The sequence below is a fragment of the Homalodisca vitripennis genome, chromosome 1 (assembly GCF_021130785.1).
Source record: "Homalodisca vitripennis isolate AUS2020 chromosome 1, UT_GWSS_2.1, whole genome shotgun sequence".
NCBI lineage: Eukaryota > Metazoa > Arthropoda > Insecta > Hemiptera > Cicadellidae > Homalodisca > Homalodisca vitripennis.
The window spans coordinates 132857440-132875901 of NC_060207.1; the positions used below are offsets into that span (position 1 = coordinate 132857440).

At 33.4% G+C, this 18462-nt stretch overlaps 1 protein-coding gene across 3 annotated transcripts in view; it reads right to left on the reverse strand.

Moving 5' to 3' along the window:
• LOC124371450 (dipeptidyl peptidase 9) overlaps positions 1-18462 on the reverse strand; it is a 59129-nt gene that overhangs the window by 11986 nt on the left and 28681 nt on the right. For all 3 annotated transcript variants that reach the window (XM_046829782.1, XM_046829793.1, XM_046829786.1), the window contains 7 exons: positions 17814-17970; positions 14259-14485; positions 12859-12994; positions 7238-7530; positions 2326-2478; positions 857-999; positions 647-758 (listed from right to left, as the gene is read on the reverse strand). In XM_046829782.1, coding sequence (XP_046685738.1) covers positions 647-758; positions 857-999; positions 2326-2478; positions 7238-7530; positions 12859-12994; positions 14259-14485; positions 17814-17970 — 1221 coding nt within the window. The remainder of the gene's footprint in view (positions 1-646; positions 759-856; positions 1000-2325; positions 2479-7237; positions 7531-12858; positions 12995-14258; positions 14486-17813; positions 17971-18462) is intronic.

Sequence of the window (18462 nt, forward strand, 5' to 3'; positions counted from 1 at the left end):
TGTAAATAAAAGTCGTTTGACAGGTATTTGGTCTTCCGAACATATGTTAGTTTGCTTATTTAAACACATATGTGACAGATATGGCCAAATACAAAATAATTGAATCGGAAAAAGTAAGCGCTCTGTGGTGTAATGGTAGCACATTCACCCGGCAAGTGAGAGATCCGGGTTCAACTCCCAGCGGAGCAAGTATTTTTTGCGATTCAATGTTTATTGAAATTATATATATATATATATATATATATATATATATATATATATTTATATATAGTATTTCACTTATTTAAATGAAAAACAAAGATATAAAGCCTCTATATATTTCGTGGGATTTGATACCCACATCTTCAGGAAGCAAAATATAAATATCAAGAGAACAAGAAACACAACAAATAAAAATAAAATAACCACAAATGTAAATACGCAACTAAAACATTAAAAAACCCAGCTGTTATATCATTAGTGGCACAGAAGGAAATTTGGAAAAGTTAATTTTATCTTAAATTTAAACCATTTGGGTATTTTGATTTTAAAAGTAACATATTTCAAACACTGCACTAAGTGGAAGGTGAAATGAAACTTAACTTCTTGTTACTAGATATCATTCTGTATCCGCTCAACGATCAATGTTCTTTGAGAGTGAACTAACCTGCAAATGATAAGGCTTGCCCGCTCGCACCATGGCGTTGATCAGCTGACTCGTGTGGTAGAAGTGAACGTTTTCATCAATCATCCCATGGATTATCAACAGTCTATTTTCACTGTAAACAGGAGGATATCATGATAGAATGAATCAATTATACTAAAATATCGGCTTGGAACTGGGAAGAGATTGGTTTGGCATTTGAATGGCACTTACTCATCAGGGAACTGGTTTACATAGTTGAGTATGGAGCCAGCCTTGTAGCCTTGCAGGTTGTTCTGAGGCAGATCCATGTAGCGCTCTGTATAGCCTGTGTCATACAGATTCCAGGATGTGACCGGAGCCCCAGCGATGGCCACCTATGGCAAACCAGAGTCATATATTCATTACTACTTTGTTATTGTTGTAAATTATGCCACTTTTACATGTAACTTTTTTAATAATAAATTTTGAACCTGTTCGACACTTTAAAGAACGGACAGTTCACATATGGACCACCAATCCTAGGTCTAGGAGACTCGCACATGAATCATGAAATTCAGACATCCTGGGCCATCCCCCTGACATGACAAAAACTTTTAATTACTTCAAAAAGTAGATTTATAGTTGCAATGATGATGTACCAAGTTTTATTGCTTTACCTGTAATTGTTCGGAAATTATCAAGCCCGTGCGGAACTTTTTTTACACCCTGTATATTCGTTGCAGTCTGACGAAGGTTTTTATACACATTAAAATCACAAAAATTTCTAAAAAAATTTGAGAAACAATGATAATATTTACGAAACTTAATTCAAATGTAACTGACAGAAAAAAGATGATGAAACTTTCAGCTGAAGTTCGTGAAAGAGGCAAAAGCATTTGGCCACACTTATATTTTACAAAATATTAAAAATATAGATCTTGATCAATTGTGCATTGCAGATTGCAAAATCGAAATTACTACCTACTTTTTATTACAAATTCGGCAAGTGACGAATTTAAACCATCTGCCACATTAAAAATACTACTTAAACTCTGTTATAAAACCCACCTTAATTAACAAAGCTGCGAATGTTTGCACATAAGTACCCGAAACTTAGAAACTGGTTAGCTCCCTTGAGATTGTGTATGACATATTTGTACGCTTTAAAGAAAAAACAGAATCAAGGCATTACAACAGGCAAACGCATCTGAAATGTCGGAAATGTAATTGATTAGAACCAAACATGTATGCTTCTACATTCGCAAAACCAATATGAACCAGTAAAAATTGTCTATTGCCTACTTCATTTTGAAAACTATCACAGGGCTCCACTACTTTACATCATAGCTGCTTCCACTAAGAAGGACTTTGATCCAGAAAATTGTGTGCGAAGCCGCGGGTATCAGCTAGTAACATATAAATAAAAATTCAAGATATCTGTTTTTATATTACTTCAGTAAACTAAACCGGGTAACTCGAGTTTCAGCACCAAAGTCTTATAGCTTAATTATTGAGTTAGCACTATAATAACTTGCCTTGAATATGTAAAGTTTGGTGGCTAGAGCCATCATACTTATATAGCCTCCATAGGATCAGTCATGTATCTGCAAAGTAATCTTTAACTGCTTACACATCCTGATTATTACAATGTCTGTACGACCAGCCTTGCATTGCAAATCTGTCCAAATCCTGAGTAATAAATCCTAAATATTACAACTTGCCTTGAATATGTGAGGTTTAGTGGCTAGAGCCATCAGACTTATATAGCCTCCATAGGACCAGCCATGTATCGCAACTCTGTCCATATCCAAGAATGACAGCCTCTCTGCTAGCCAGCTCAGCACTTCCACTTGATCATCCAGTTCCACTGTTCCCTGCATAATATAAAAAATAAATATTCATGTATATTGAATTTAACGTTAATAAAGAACAAAATTTGTATGTTTGAAATGTAAGAACGAGGTGTGGCTAGAAAATAACCAAACTGAGGCTAAAAAAAATTACACAGGATTCACAATGAACCTCAATTACAAAATTCACGCTCTTTCATGGTTTTTACAGTAAAATATTGTAATTTCACAATTAATTGTTTTTATAAACATTATTACGAATAAAAGTAGAAAAAGACGAGTTTGGGGGGAGGAGGAAAATTTTAGATATTGACACAAATAAGAGGCAGTAGAATTGTGAAATTACTTGAAACTTTTCCTTATTTCACTTATTAAGTCGACGATACATGCAGGAATGGACGAATGCGTCTAAAAAGTACGATTCATTTTAGGCTTCCGTTATGACACAAGCATGGGGTGGTATGCATTCAACGGTGTGGTTTGTTAAATAATGAGCATAAAAGGTAATAAAACTTGCCACTTGTATCATACCACAGCTCTTACTATTCATTGCTCTTAATATTAATCGCGGTTCACACGAGCGAGAATTGTGCATGCCTATTTGCGGCATTTGATCCTGACGAGATTTCAAGTGGTTTCACATGGACCACAAAGCTATGGCAATCACGGGTCCCTTTCACATGGCTTACGCAAGTTTCAGTGTTCTACTGAGATTTAAGTTTCCCTTTCCTGCCTCATTTTGCAGTCACCCCTTAATGTAACACATGAATAAAGAACATTTTTTATTTTTTACAACTCTTCGCTGTTCCATATTTTAAGACAGTTTTGAGTTTACCATCTTGATTTCCAGATTTCTTTCCAATCAGTTTTACCTGATTCTTCTGCACTCAGGACTTCAGGTAGATGCCAGAATTACAAAAAGTTATTACCGCATGTCTGGAAGATCATTCAACGAACAATTGTGGAATATTAACTTATTTCTTGACTCCACAACACAGGCCTACACTCTCTGTCTATAATAAACTGTTCAATGTTTAAGTTGTACATTTTGAACAGTATATCAATGTTGATAAAAACATAACTGAAATAAAACACTAAGTTGTATTCAACTCTACATTTCAATGAAACACAGTATTAAAGCTGAGTTGAGACGTGAAAACTGGTAACAGATACCAAAAGTGCTGATTCCTGGACCTCTGTACGTGCGTGTTTGCGTTTTGGTGGCAGATACTGAAATCGGCCACTCCATATGAAAGCACCAATCTTCACCCATTTTTTGCAACTCCACAAGACCAACAGGTGAGCAGTCGGCAATTTGTGGATGATAGAATGCGAAAAGCTGAAATAGCCGTTACGTAGCCCACGTGAAACTGGCCTTAGTAGTGTATTGACTCACATTATGGAGCGATTCACATTGGCGAGCATGAGCTTGCCAAGTGCAGCCATGATGATTGAAAAAACCACCACCCCTACTAGATCACAGCTGCGATAAATATAATTCATGATAAATTTTGATGGTTTGCATTTTTTACCAAAAGAAATCTAATGATTTATGTACCTCACAGTCAGCGGGAGAGTTGATTGCAAAGGCCATTTTGAAAACTTGTTTAAAGCACAGAATGGCATAGCAATCTTCTCTGTGACACTGTCAGATATGCACTTAACATAACTAAACATCACCATCCAGATCACTCCGCCACCCATTCAACGATCAGATGCCTTGGAAACTTACATTCCGAACGACCCTCTCATAGTTCTGATAACATCTTGTTTTAAAAATGAAATAATCTTAAAAACATTTTTTGTATTTTTATTTTTAAATAAGCCTAATTGTTCTGACACAGCTTGTATCTACAAAGCTATGACAAAAGTCTGTCACAAAGTTTTAAAATTAAAAGTAATATTATTATAGCTTATGCAATACAATCTCAACTAGATACACTTCATCATTCAAGGAATTAGCAGTTTTTTATTTCTCTATTCTTATAATCAATTTCTAAATTGATACTTACTTTAAAACAAGAGTAGATTTTTAAGAAATCTACTTAAGAAAACATAAATATTTTACATTTTCATGAGTTGTAAAAGCTATGTACAAAAGACTGGAGTGGAGATGTTCTAATTGGATATAATGGCAATAATCAAAATCAGTTGGGGATATTTGTGATCAGCAGCACCACAGCGAACATATGATTGTATTAGCTCTGTTTTTTAGGAAAGCTGAACTATCAGTATTTTATCCTAGTAACTTTCTGCATCATCGTGTACCAATTATATAATAACTGAACTGAATCTAATCAAATTTCAGTACAGAAAGATAGGGTAAAAAATAATTTGAATGTGAAGAGGTAAGCAGCATTATGATGCGGAATGGAAGATAGTAGAACAATGAATGCTTCCCAAATTAGCATAAAAAATTAGCATTGAAAAAAGTATGACATGAGCAAAGTAAGAATGAAAGATTGCAGCTAAATAAAAAGCCACAACTTGATGTAGCACAAATAATACTAATAATTACGCATCCATAGGCTAATTAATAACTTTTAGAATTTAGATTAATTTTTGTGTATATGTTTATAACGCAAGCGATGCAGCACAAATTATGGCTCATCTTGTCTTGAACAATATTTGGTCACAACAAAAACCAGATTTGTTATTTTTCTAAGAATTCCTAAGAGTGTATAAACTTGTATGAATTGAAATTAACGTATGCGTACATTACACGTAGCAGAAAATTGGAATGAAGTTCATACTCTAGAATATTATTTCAATTATTGTTAAAGAGTAAAGACTTTGTTTGATAGACCAATTCCTAGTTAATAGTAAAACAAAAATTGAAATCAAATTTAAAAATTTTAGAATAAAAAATGGACTAATTCAGTTTTGTAATTGTGCTTGTGAGTGTGTGTGTGCACGATCATGTTTTGCTTTAATGTAGGAATACAGGTACTTTTGTAATAGTGCAATTTAAAAAAATAAACTCGCAAATTATAAAATATACTTTTTACATACACTTCAAGCTCATCCCGGTTTTGTCTTAATATGTTAGCCTTCATCCAAATTCACATTGTGAAGTTTATTTTATTGCATCTTTATCACATAGTTTTACAGTATATCTAATTAGCATATATGGTTATCATTGTTGCACTTAAGGTTATTATAATTGCAAAATAAGGTGATCTTTTTTACTCAACTTAAACTACACTATATACATCCAAACATAGCACGTTATTATTAGTCATATTTACTTATTTTTCAATCATACAATTTTAATTTTGTTCTAATTCGTATACTTAGTATATTTCGTTCATTAGAATATTTTGATTTCAAATTTGAGTTAAGGTGGCCTCGTTTCTCACACAAACAGGCTTTTGCCAAAGTGAGAACATTCTCATGTAATCTGTTGCCTCTTTATTTGTACACATACATGAGATAAATAAATTAATGTAGATAATAAATAGAATTTATTTGGAATTGGACCATCCAAGTTCTTAGTAATCCAAAACCTGACACTTAACCCTCCGGCTGGCGCGCATTTGAGCCTTGACTGGCACCCTGTTTTGAAGCTTCGTGCAGAGTTTTTAATTTTTTATCCTATACAATGAATTATTGGAAAAAACACAAAAGTGTTATACATCAAATTACTCTGCAGACTATGTTGTACAATATAAACATAATTATAATTTGACTTGCCAAAAAATGGATGTTTGATGGTCAGAACTCAAAGCTTTTTTTTTCAAAAAACACTTTTTTATATTAAGCCATTAAAAAAAAACTCAAAATTAATTTTATTTAAAAATCTAAAATATGCATAATGTTCACTTACTTATGCACAAAAAGAAAATACATAGTTATAAACACTTTTATTTACAAATGAAATTACAATTGAAAAAAACAAGACTATATACAAGCACTAACAGTTGCCGAGTCGCGTCACGCGGAAGTAGTCGGGAGCTTTTAGTGGCCAGTAAAATAACAAATATTCATATATATATAAAAGTGAATACATTATTAGAAGGCTTGGGATCTTGTGATTAAAGTAATATAACTTTTATGCGATTCGAGCGGTAATTATCGGAACTATGACGTAATTAGTAGACGATGTTTAATGAGTCGTATATTACGACTCTGCCAGTTCACGGCGGGAAAAAATGAGTCGTAATTTACGACGTTGCCAGCCGGAGGGTTAATATTGACCTAAACCAGTATTTGATTTGTCTCATTAAACTCACTGTGTAAAATGCATTTTGTAAAAGTTAAATCAATGATATAAAGATTATATGTTGTGTTCATAGTTGTCTTCAAAAACATTATTATGTTGTGAAGTGGTTGCAGCCTCCTATTCTATTCTATGTTTGAAATTATTTTTGTGTGACAATACAACTTTGAAACTGTAAGTATTCCTTTTTTTTATTAAATGACAGCTGTATAAATTAGAAAATAAACATTAGTCACTTTCAGAGGATATGTATAAATCTTATACTTTCAACAAAACTTCCAATATATTTACTCACAGTCACTTACACCACAGTACTACATTATTCTCAATGTAGACCTTTAGGTTATATTTTTGGGGTTTTCAAATATATTCAGTAACAAATTTTGATTGACAATACACAAGATAGAAATATATACAAAGAAAACTCTTTTCAAATTAAAAACAGGCTCTATAATCCATTTTCACGTCTTATGTCTGTAATGAGGGTAATTTACGCTTTCAATTCTCTCAAAGAGCATTATTTTGAACTATTCAAACTGATTAAAAAGCATTTTCCACACTCACCATTCTGCCCTTGAGGTGGCTCTCGAATTTTAGGCCCCGATGGTGGGAGCCACGCGAGTCAATGGCTATGACACAATATCCCTGAGCAGCCAGCATGTGCAACCGAAGATGTCTCATGCCCTTGAATGTGTTGCTAACAAGCTGCACCTCGGGACCCCCATAAACATTGAGCAATACAGGATATTTGGCTGTCGGTGAGAAGTTGTGTGGTCGAAAGATCATCGCATACACCACCTCCCCAGAGTGCAACTGATGTGTGAACAGTTCTGGCGGGTGGATCTCTATCTCTGGAACTGCCCGCCAATTGTTGGTTAGATATTTTAAATTGTGTTGTTATTTACACTTTATTACGCATGTCTTGTTGATAATAATTTACAATTTTAATGGATTTTTCTTTGCTACAATGAATAAGTTTTTCTTACAGTGACATTGTACTGTACCTCTATAGCAGTACAGAGGTAGATAATAAACTTTATCTTAAAACTTCAGAGGTTACATCTTTAAAATGTAATAAAGAAAAAAGAATGATGACTTATTTTATCATGACTCATAACAGAACTGAATAGTAAATACAAATAATAATAATATATTTCTAAAGACAAGTAAAACTAAAAAGACGCCAAATTGACCTTTTAGGATACGTTTCACAATATAGGTTGAACTTTAACAAGCCAAATTTTACAAACAAAACCTAATAAATAAAGTGCTTTCAAATTAAGGTACAACACTTATCATTTTGCTATTTGGATCATAATAGGGAAAGCAGTTCCTATAAAATGTAGGTTCTAAATTGCTTAGTTTTCTGTCTGATTTTTCTTAGAAAAACTCAAGCTTCAAAAACGGTTCATGTTGCAATTTTGCAACAGTATTTAACGCTTTCAGTACCATACATTTTTCTAGGTTGCTTTATAAAAAGTGCTAAGATATATACATGCCCTGTGCTGTATCAAGAAGAGCATAACTTTACCTTTTTACAGTCAAACACATTAAATGTCATAACTTCGATAATTTTGGACTAAAACACTTCATTTTTTTATTTCTCTCATAAAAATATATTTTAATCTAATTATGAACCTATTTTATTATGCATGCATTAAAAAATAATATATTAGTAATAAATAATGATTTATGTTGAATTCTTTTTTTCATTTTATTCCAATAAATGTGCAGTTAAAAAATTCCTCACACAGTTGTCATAATCACTTTATTCCATAATGTATACAAGGTGCAAAGAATAATGTCACTACAATAAAACTAAATACTAAACTAAACAGTAGATGGTGTTATAGTTCTCACCCACAGGTATTATATTGCATACATTCAAAAATTCACTGAACTATATTAAAAAATAAACTTTTTACACTTGTTCATATAAAAACATATGGGTTTCAATATTTCATGATTTTGTTATAATTCATAAACAAACAACATATACAGATATTTACATAAAAAACTCTTTAATGCACAAAAGTAACATTTAGGCCTATATAAAAAAAAGAATATGAAAACCCATATCATTATAAATTCAAAACATTGATGTTTTGCTGGTTTTTTAAATTTAAAATACTCTTTTTAAGAAAGTATGAAAAGGCAAGCATTTTGCATCAAGACCCTTTTTACACCTTTTGCAGCAATAAGTGATTTTTTTTTGCTTTCTTCCTGCTTGAGTACTTATAGCACTGCACACTCAACAGTTTGTTTTGTTTATTGGGCATTAAAAAAAAAACTGCTCGGAAGCTGTGTTGCCACCACCACCACTGTTGCCCTGAGACTACTGTTAAGGTGAAGTGTACAGAACAGGTCTTCCCTCCTAGATCTGCAGCTATTCTTGGGACAGTTCTTCCACTAATGTATTCTAACCTTGTCAGAGGCTTATCAGTATTTAATTTGTAAATGATATATGAGTTGAACACCATTCGCCCAAAAGTGAAGAGCTTTCCTATCATCAAAATAAGCATTCAACATGTGGTCAGAGCCATCCACTCCCTCAAAAAAATCATTGTATCATCTTATTACTTTCGGTTTGTTTGTTATTCGGACATGATTTCCACTTTGTTTGCTTCTTCTTTCACCCTCTACAGCCCCTTCAGTAGTTAAAACCAATACCTGTTTGTTTTGTGATTTCTTTTCTCGAAAGCTTGACAAAACCATATCATTTTGCTTGAAATATTTCTTCAAACTTTCGTTTAATTTCATTCGGCAGTCCTCTATAGTTTTTCCGTAAGGTGCCTGCTAGAAAAGTACATTTTGAATAGAGATACTTGGCAAGCCTCAATGAGATGAAAATATTTTGTCACAAAATATATGGTAACCTATGTTTAAAAGCCCTACCATCTCTAAAAGTTTGGCAACCACAATGTAGCATAACCACTTTTCTTTAATTTCTGCCTTGTAATCATCTTTTGCACCTCGGTACACAAAAAGTTCATCAATAATGTGTGACCGAGTCACATAGCATTTTGAGTCTGATGCCCCAGTGATGCCGTTTATTTGATAGGTATTGTCTGAGTTGGTTAGGGGATTTTTAGCTTAAAATGCTCTCATCTATAGCTAGGTTTTGTCCTGGGTAGAAGTGGAACTTGAACACTTGATTAATATATAATAACAGATTCGCAAGAGAAATAAAAACTACCTTGTAAAAACACAAACGATTATAGATAATATGGTAAGAAATTATTTTAATGTTAACATTTACATTTATTTATGAGTTAACACATTGACTGTGGCAGATATCTAATACCACAGAATCATGGTGAAAGCACTAATAATTTCTCAGTATAGAGCTGCAGTGAAGGTCTTAATTTATTTTAATACTAAATATAAAAACAACACATATTTTGGAACAGATGCAACTGTGTGTATATATATATATAATATATATATATATACAGGGTGTATATTATTGTCTGGAAACACCCAAATATATCCTTTAATAATTTAAATATAAATTTGAAACCTCTTACAATCGTGATAGAGATTGGGCATCTACTTTTTGGAACAATGTTTTGTTATGTCACACCAACGGGGGACGTCCTGCCGAGGGTATCGTGAATATTCTTAATGGAAGCCTATACCTTGTGATACATAATTTTAAAGGTAATTAGCTTACTGAATTGAATGCCACAAACCGCATCTCAAAGGAATTATTCTATCAGAAAATAGAGCATTTTTAGTATTGAAAATTTACTGATGTTCAACAATGTAATTTTAACATGGTTCTTGCCACAAAATGTGTTACACTAATTTTTTTAGCATTTTTTAAATGTTCAATTAAAATAAAATAAACAATTTATTTTTAAGCTGGTTTCATTAGTACAAATTTACCAGTTTTTATTACAATGAATAAAACTTATGAGTCACTTTCTCTGATTACTTATGAATCTGTACTTGGTGTTTTCCAGTCAGCAGGAAGGTTTAAAGAGACAAAGGTCACTAGCCTATGAGAAACATTATTGTGGTATTAATCATCTGGTCTACAGGTTTTAGTTTGTTTGAGCATGGAGCTTTCACTAGACAGGTCTAAGCTTGGGAATTACAAATGGACAAAGGTCATATCATTCCTGTCGAGTTAATCAGTGTCTCTGAAGCATTGCTGTCAACAAGTTATCTAATTACAGTAGTTCAGTTTTTTATTTGGCATTTTAATGGAATTGTCTGAAAGAGAACGAATTACTCTGTTGATGATGCGAGGATATGGCGATCGTCAAAGATCTTATCGGGAAGTTTGTAATTTGTTTAAATGACACTTTCCCAGAAAGGAATCCCATAAGTGTTTCAACAATATCAAAAACTATTGAGCGTTTTCAAATGACAGGGAGTGTACGTAATCGGCCAAAGTCGGGTAGGATACAATCTGCAACAGATGAAGAACATGCACTAGATGTTTTGCAAACATTTATTGAAGACCCACATACATCGCTCAGAAAAGCTGCACAGCAACATGATATGCACCCTATGTCTGTGAGTAAGATTTTTGAAAATTAATAAATACAAACCATTTAAAGTTCATTTAGTCCAACAGTTAAGTGAGGATGATTACGACAGAAGAGTTGAGTTTTGTGAACTTGTGATGCGCAAATGTGATGACAATAGAGATTTTCTGACCAACATACTATTTTCTGATGAGGCAACTTTTTTCCTAAATGGCAATGTTAACAGGCACAATTGCCGTTACTGGGCTAGTGAAAAACCCACATTGGATTACTGAGTCCCATTCACAGCAACCACAAAAACTGAACGTATGGTGTGGAATTTTAGGTAACAAAATTGTTGGACCCTTTTTCATCAATGGAAATTTAAATGCCGAACTTTACTACAATATGCTCCAAAATGAAATAATCCCAGCTATTCAAATTGCACCAGGAGAATACTTTGATAATGTATGGTTTCAGCAGGATGGTGCTTCACCCCATTATGGGAGACAGGTAAGAGAGTATTTGGATTTAAAGGTTTCCTCATAAATGGATTGGCCGAAGAGAGGAGAAATCGAATGGCCTCCAAGATCTCCGGATTTGTCACCAATCGATTATTTCCTATGGGGTCATTTAAAATCCAATGTTTATAGAAGAAAGCCTCATAATTTGGAAGACCTAAGAAACAGGATTATAGAGGAGATTGCTTTGATAACTGAAGAAATGTTAGGCAACTCTGTCGAATCATTTTACACAAGATTGGCTCATTGTCAAAACCGTAGAAGGAACACAGTTCGAACATTGCTTTGACACCAAATGCAGGTAAAACGTTTGTTGTAAGACTTTTCTAACAGCATACATTATTTTTTTATTTGTAATAAGAAATCAATAACATAAGTATTTCCATAATTGTACTGTAATAAAAACTGGCAAATTTGTGCTAATAGAACCAGCTTAAAATGAAATTTTTTTGTTTTATTTAAATTGAACATTTAAAAAAAATGCTAAAAAATTAGTGTAAACACATTTTGTGGCAAGAACCATGTTAAAATTACATTGTTTGAACATCAGTAAATTTTCAATACTAAAAATGCTCTATTTTCTGATAGAATAATTCCTTTGAGATGCGGTTTGTGGCATTCAATTCAGTAAGCTATTACCTTTAAAATTATGTATCACAAGGTATAGGCTTCCAATTAAGAATATTCACGATACCCTCGGCAGGACGTCCTCCGTTGGTGTGACATAACAAAACATTGTTCCAAAAAGTAGATGCCCAATCTCTATCACGATTGTAAGAGGTTTCAAATTTATATTTAAATTATTAAAGGATATATTTGGGTGTTTCCAGACATAATATACACCCTATATATATATATATATATATATATATATATATATATATTGTGTGTGACGGTGTACATTTCAATAGAAATTATAAAACCACCCATTTATACTCTATGTACCATCCTCAGTTTTCGATTTCTCTCCAAAGTTTAACAAACTTTTATTAAAAATTACGACGTATAGAAAGAAACTATTACTACCACTAAACAGGGATAATATTCAAAGTTTTGATGATGTTAGTGAGAAACCCCCCCCCCCCCTAACAAGAGTCCCTAATTTAACAAGAGTTAATACATTAAGTTGGCTACCCAGAAAAATCATTTGTTTTTCCTGTTCAATAACAAAATAGATCTACTAAAGTACCTGATGGCTCCAAGATAAAGCCGATAGGTGTGAGATTAACGCCACCTACGGACCAGTCTGAGTGAGTTATTCTGAACACCTGGCAAGCTGGCAGTTTCTGTATGTTGCTGTACACGACCACACACATTGTACATTCCTGTGGGCATAGAATATCAACAATTAATAATAAGTAACAGCTTCGAGGCACTACTCAGATCTCAGAACAAGACTAATGCCATCTACGGACCAGTTTAAGTGAGTCATTCTGAACACCTGGCAAGTAGGTGGCAATAGAATATCAACAATTAATAATAAGTAACAGCTTAGAGCTGCTACTCAGAGCTTAGAGCAAGACTAACACCACCTACGGCATAGTATGAGTGAGTTATCCTGAACACATTACAAACAAAAATACATGATATCTCAACAAGTAAATAAAACATGTAACTTTTCCTAAACACAGAGAAAGATAATAATGGTTTGAATAATATTAATTAACTATGCCTCAGATTTAATCCCACTAGTGATTTTGATTGAGGAGCCAATATGTTGTATTTGTACCATTACCGATTTATCCATACAGTATTAGAATTATACTTTCTCCAGTTTGTAATTATTTTAATTGACTGTTTAACAATGACCCATCTGACAAAAATTGTTCTACATTTTGATTATATACACATATAACTTTTTGATCCTGTTTAATTACTTTAATTTAATTTTGATACCATTTAATCCACTACTTATTTTGTGCAGCCCCTTTTTCAAAAACTTACATTAATTAAATTACAAATTATAATAAACCAGACCTTTACATAATCGTAGTGGATCCTAATTGACCTTTAGATCAACCCACTGTATTCTACACAGGATTCAAAGGACGCACAGATCGCACCTACTCATATTAGTCTTTTATTGATTAATCAAAATTTAATAATTATTCAATTTCTTGCCTTTTTTCTAAATTAAATATTGGTTCTTCCGGCTAAAACCCCTAAACCCACATTTCTAATATTGAATTCATACCTCAATTTATTTTATTCTGCATTTATTAATTTCTAAGAGTTTTATTAACCTTTGCCAATCTATTCAAAACAGATTTATCAATTGCATTGCAATTTTTATTGTAGCCAATGTAATAAAATATAACTATATACTTTTACTTGAAGAAGAAAATTTTAGTGGGAGATGCATGAGACAGTGCATGTAAATTGAGATCATCCAACTCAATTTACAAATATATTAGTTATAAAATAAGAATTTTTACTCTAAAAAACTATGTTAGGAACGTAATATTGGCAAAACAAATTTGTCTTCTTTGGAAAACTGTCTTCCAAGTAACTTTTTTACTGTATTTTGTTTGCAACATATCAGTTTTTTTCTTAGTTGAATTGCAATGGAAGATCTAGAAGCAGACAAACCTTGTTGAGATCCACAGAGTATGAGAAGCCCGGCCGTGTGAGCAGCCGCACTTCTCCGGGCCGTCGCAATGACACCACGTACAAGTGTTTCTCCAGAGGAGTCTCTCGCAACCCCATGAAGTACACCAATTGTCTTTCCTCATCTACCCACAAGTTCCAACCCAGCACCTCCCACTCTCCACTGGTCAGTGGGACCGCCACTCCCATCCTGTTGTTCACCAGCATGCCTGCCGAACAACAAGATATCCATGCACTCATCCGAAAAAAGAAAAAATATATGTGGATTATGTTTAACACGTTGACTGCGGCAGACACATTGCACATTGAGAGTATTTGATTTCACTCAGTATACACCAGCAGTGAAGGTGTTAAAGAAAGGAACTTTTATTACTAAGCTTTTTGCAAGGTATAGCTCCTGATACCAAGAAAATTTAATTTACAAAAAACTAATTCCACAATCTCTATAAATGGGATTTTAGGTGCAAGATAAAAAAATTTCTAGGTCATAGTACTCTTAAACGAGGGTTGCTTGAAAAGCAAGTTGCCGAGGCAACTGATAACTAAACAGGTTGTAATAGCGGCACGTTCTGAGTGACAATGTGTATGACACATTCAGTATGTATCTGGCAGTGTTATAGTGAAAGCTGCTATGCCATTCTAAGCCTTCTAAGCTACGAGGGAGTACCAAAAAAAAAACCAGAATTATTTTATAAAAATTATATATTATCAAATTTTTTACAATACGACCTTATCTCCTTCAAAATAATCTCCATTACAACTAATACACTTGTCCCAACGGTATTTCCATTGATCAAAACATTTTTTGTAGTCATCTTTAGAAATGGCTGCAAGCTCGAGCTTCGTTTTTTTCTTAACCTCTTCAACGCTGTCAAATCGTTGACCTTTCAAGCCTCTTTTCATGTGTGGAAATAAAAAAAAGTCGCATGGAGCGAGGTCAGGCGAGTAAGGTGCGTGGGGCAGCGGAACCATGCCGTTTTTGGCTAAAAACTGCCTAACTGAGATGGCTGTGTGTGCCGGTGCGTTGTCGTGGTGGAAGAACCAGTCTCCAGTCTGCCACAAATCGGGTCTTTTCTGGCGAACACTGTTGCGCAATCTTCTTAAAATCTCCAAATAAAATGTTTGGTTGACAGTCTGATCTGGAGGAACAAACTCAGAATGAACAATGCCTTTAGCATCAAAAAAGCAAATCAACATGGTTTTGATGTTTGATTTGACTTGCCGACATTTTTTTGGACGAGGTGAAGATGGCGACTTCCATTGGCTTGACTGTTGCTTCGTTTCTGGGTCATAACCATAGCACCATGACTCATCACCAGTAATTACCTTTTCCAGAAAATCGGGATCATTTTCGAGATGTTCTTTCAGAAGGCGGCAAGTTTCAACTCGATGTGCCTTTTGATGGTCAGTCGGAAGTCGAGGAACAAATTTGGCAGCGACCCTTTTCAGTCCTAAATCTCCTGTTAAAATTCGCTGAACCGAGCTCCAAGTTAACCCACTACTCTCTGATAGTTCCTCAATTGTCTGTCGACGGTCGGTGAGCACAAGTTCACGAATTTTCTCAACATTTTCGTCCGTTCGAGAGGTTGATGGACGTCCAGAACGAGGTTTGTCTTCAATCGACATGTCACCATTTTTAAATCGAGCGAACCACTCGTAGACCTGAGTTTTCCCCATAGCATCATCTTTGTAAGCTGTATTCACCATTAAAATAGTTTCTGCAGCATTTTTACCAAATAAAAAACAAAATTTCACAGCTGCACGTTGTTCACTTAAACTTGCCATGACAAAAAACGAAACAAGAACAAAACAGAGTTAGCGAAAACAGTCACTACGAACGAACAGAATGCACTAGGACAACGGAACTGGGGTCACTGAGCTCGCAATGGGTTGCGCGACACACGCCTAGCGGCAGGAATTTGTACTACACGCTGCCGGCTGCCAGCAATACAATTCCGGTTTTTTTTGGGTACCCCCTCGTAGTGTTCAAATTGGCTGCCACAATCAACTCACTGCTATAGTATTATTAGATTTTTTGTAAAGAAAATGAAAATGGTAAAATTCATTGTGTATTGTGTTTTGTGCAGAAAGACATTATGTAAATGAAGAGAATGAAAATAGCTCTAAGTTTCAGTTCCACGATGAAGGTAAACATTTTCTTAACCACATAGTCACATAGGTTTTTATGTCAGTGTCAAACAAAAAAGCAAATCAATGGAGTGATGTCACTCAACTTGTCATCACAGAAACCCCCACATATGCGGTAGAATTTTATCCAAAAGATATTGAAAATCTTCTTTCTAAATGATACCAGAGTGTTTAAATATAAATGTTAATATGATGAAAAATAATTTAGGAGTTTGTTTCACGTGAATATAAGTTAATGTCATTTTTAATTATTAAAGCGACTTACTTTCCAAACAAACCTTGTAGGTTTTGAGCTAATATTCTCGGAGAAAGTAAACATTGTTGTTTCTAGGAGGAAGTTTGGTTTTGATATTTGGATAGACTAATTTTTTAACAAAAAAGATTCTTTGTTTTTTGTCAAAACATAAAAATATAGAAAATTTGCCATTGTGAGCACAATAAAAGACCTAATATAGAATACAATAAAAAGTATTGCAAAACTACCACACTAGAACAGTATAATAACAGATATCTTAGAAATAATTAACAAAGAAAGTAACTTAATAAAAGACAACATCGCAACATTAAAAAGCAGGTCTATGATTAAGAAGCCATATTGATCATTGTTTGACAATAATAAGGATTTTTTGCAAGTATTTTGTTTTGCCAAATTCTATTGCTTGTTTAGTTTTTAAGTGTTTTCCACTATGGCTGCTGATATTATTTTTCACCTGACACATTTCTTGTTCCTGATTATTTTCATATTGTTTATCTTAGTTTAGACAATTTAAATTGTATAACTCTACAATATATATATATATATATATATATATATATATATATATATATATATATATATATATATATACAGGGTGTTTCATGAGAGGTTGGCACAACTTCAGGATATGTATATATTTCTCTAAATAACTTTGCATCATCTGTTTCTTTTGCTGAGTTGAAATATTTTGTGTGGTTAAATAAGAGTGATAGGGGTTGTCACAATATCTGTTAGCTATTGCTGTGACATCTATTAGAAGCATTGACTCAAACACACACTTATTAATTCAGCAGTTTGATGGAATATCTTAGACATATCACGATCACAAAAAATAGAATTAAAAATGTCGGGAGATAAAAATTAAGAACATTGGTATTAAACTTGGAATTTTGTATATGTATAGAAAATCACAGATGCAGCTTGGGCAACTATGAGCTGTAATAAATTACCAAGTTGTAGTCTCCAAATGTTAAGACACCAATTTAAACTTCATATCTAAATTATGCTGATATTTATTGAAAACTAGATTGCTATGTTGTATGCAGACACAAATGAATGATTAGTTGTTCCATATTTCAAATATTATTAGTTACACATAACCAATGAACCAAACCATTATTGAACTGACTTACTTTCATTGCTGTGTAAGCTTTCGTCTATGCCATTGTGGTGTCCACCAATATTTGTCGTGATGAGGTACAAGTGTCTGAAGCCTGTCTCCTCACTTGCCCAGATGAACGTCAGTTTGCCGCAGTCCTCAACGGGAAACATGTACAACAGGTCGTGCACCTGATTTCCATCAAACAACGTAAGCAATGATATTTCATTTATAGCATTTAAGTGTTACGCTAATTTACTGTAGTGGCACAGTGTTTTAGAGAGTACCTGGAAATGTATATTTCTAAAGCTTATTTTAACTCAAACTAATGCTCAAAATTTAACATATACATAATTTTCCCGACCAAAGAGCAGATAAATATGTTTTGTGATTGTTTTTTAAATTTTCAACATAATATTTTAATGCTTTAAAAATTAAAAACTTTATGAAAAATTGTGTTGTTAATAAACCAATATTTATAAAAAAAACAATCCTAAAAATACAGTAGAACTCTAATTATCTGGATTAATTGAGACTGGAGCCAATCCAGATAATCAGATTAAACAACAATACAAGTTGCCAGCTGTTGCTTTGTATAAAAGCTAATTTGTTATAACCCGGGCATCATTGATGAGAACTGTGTTACAATACATGTTAAATTATGTGATTAAAATGCTAAATTA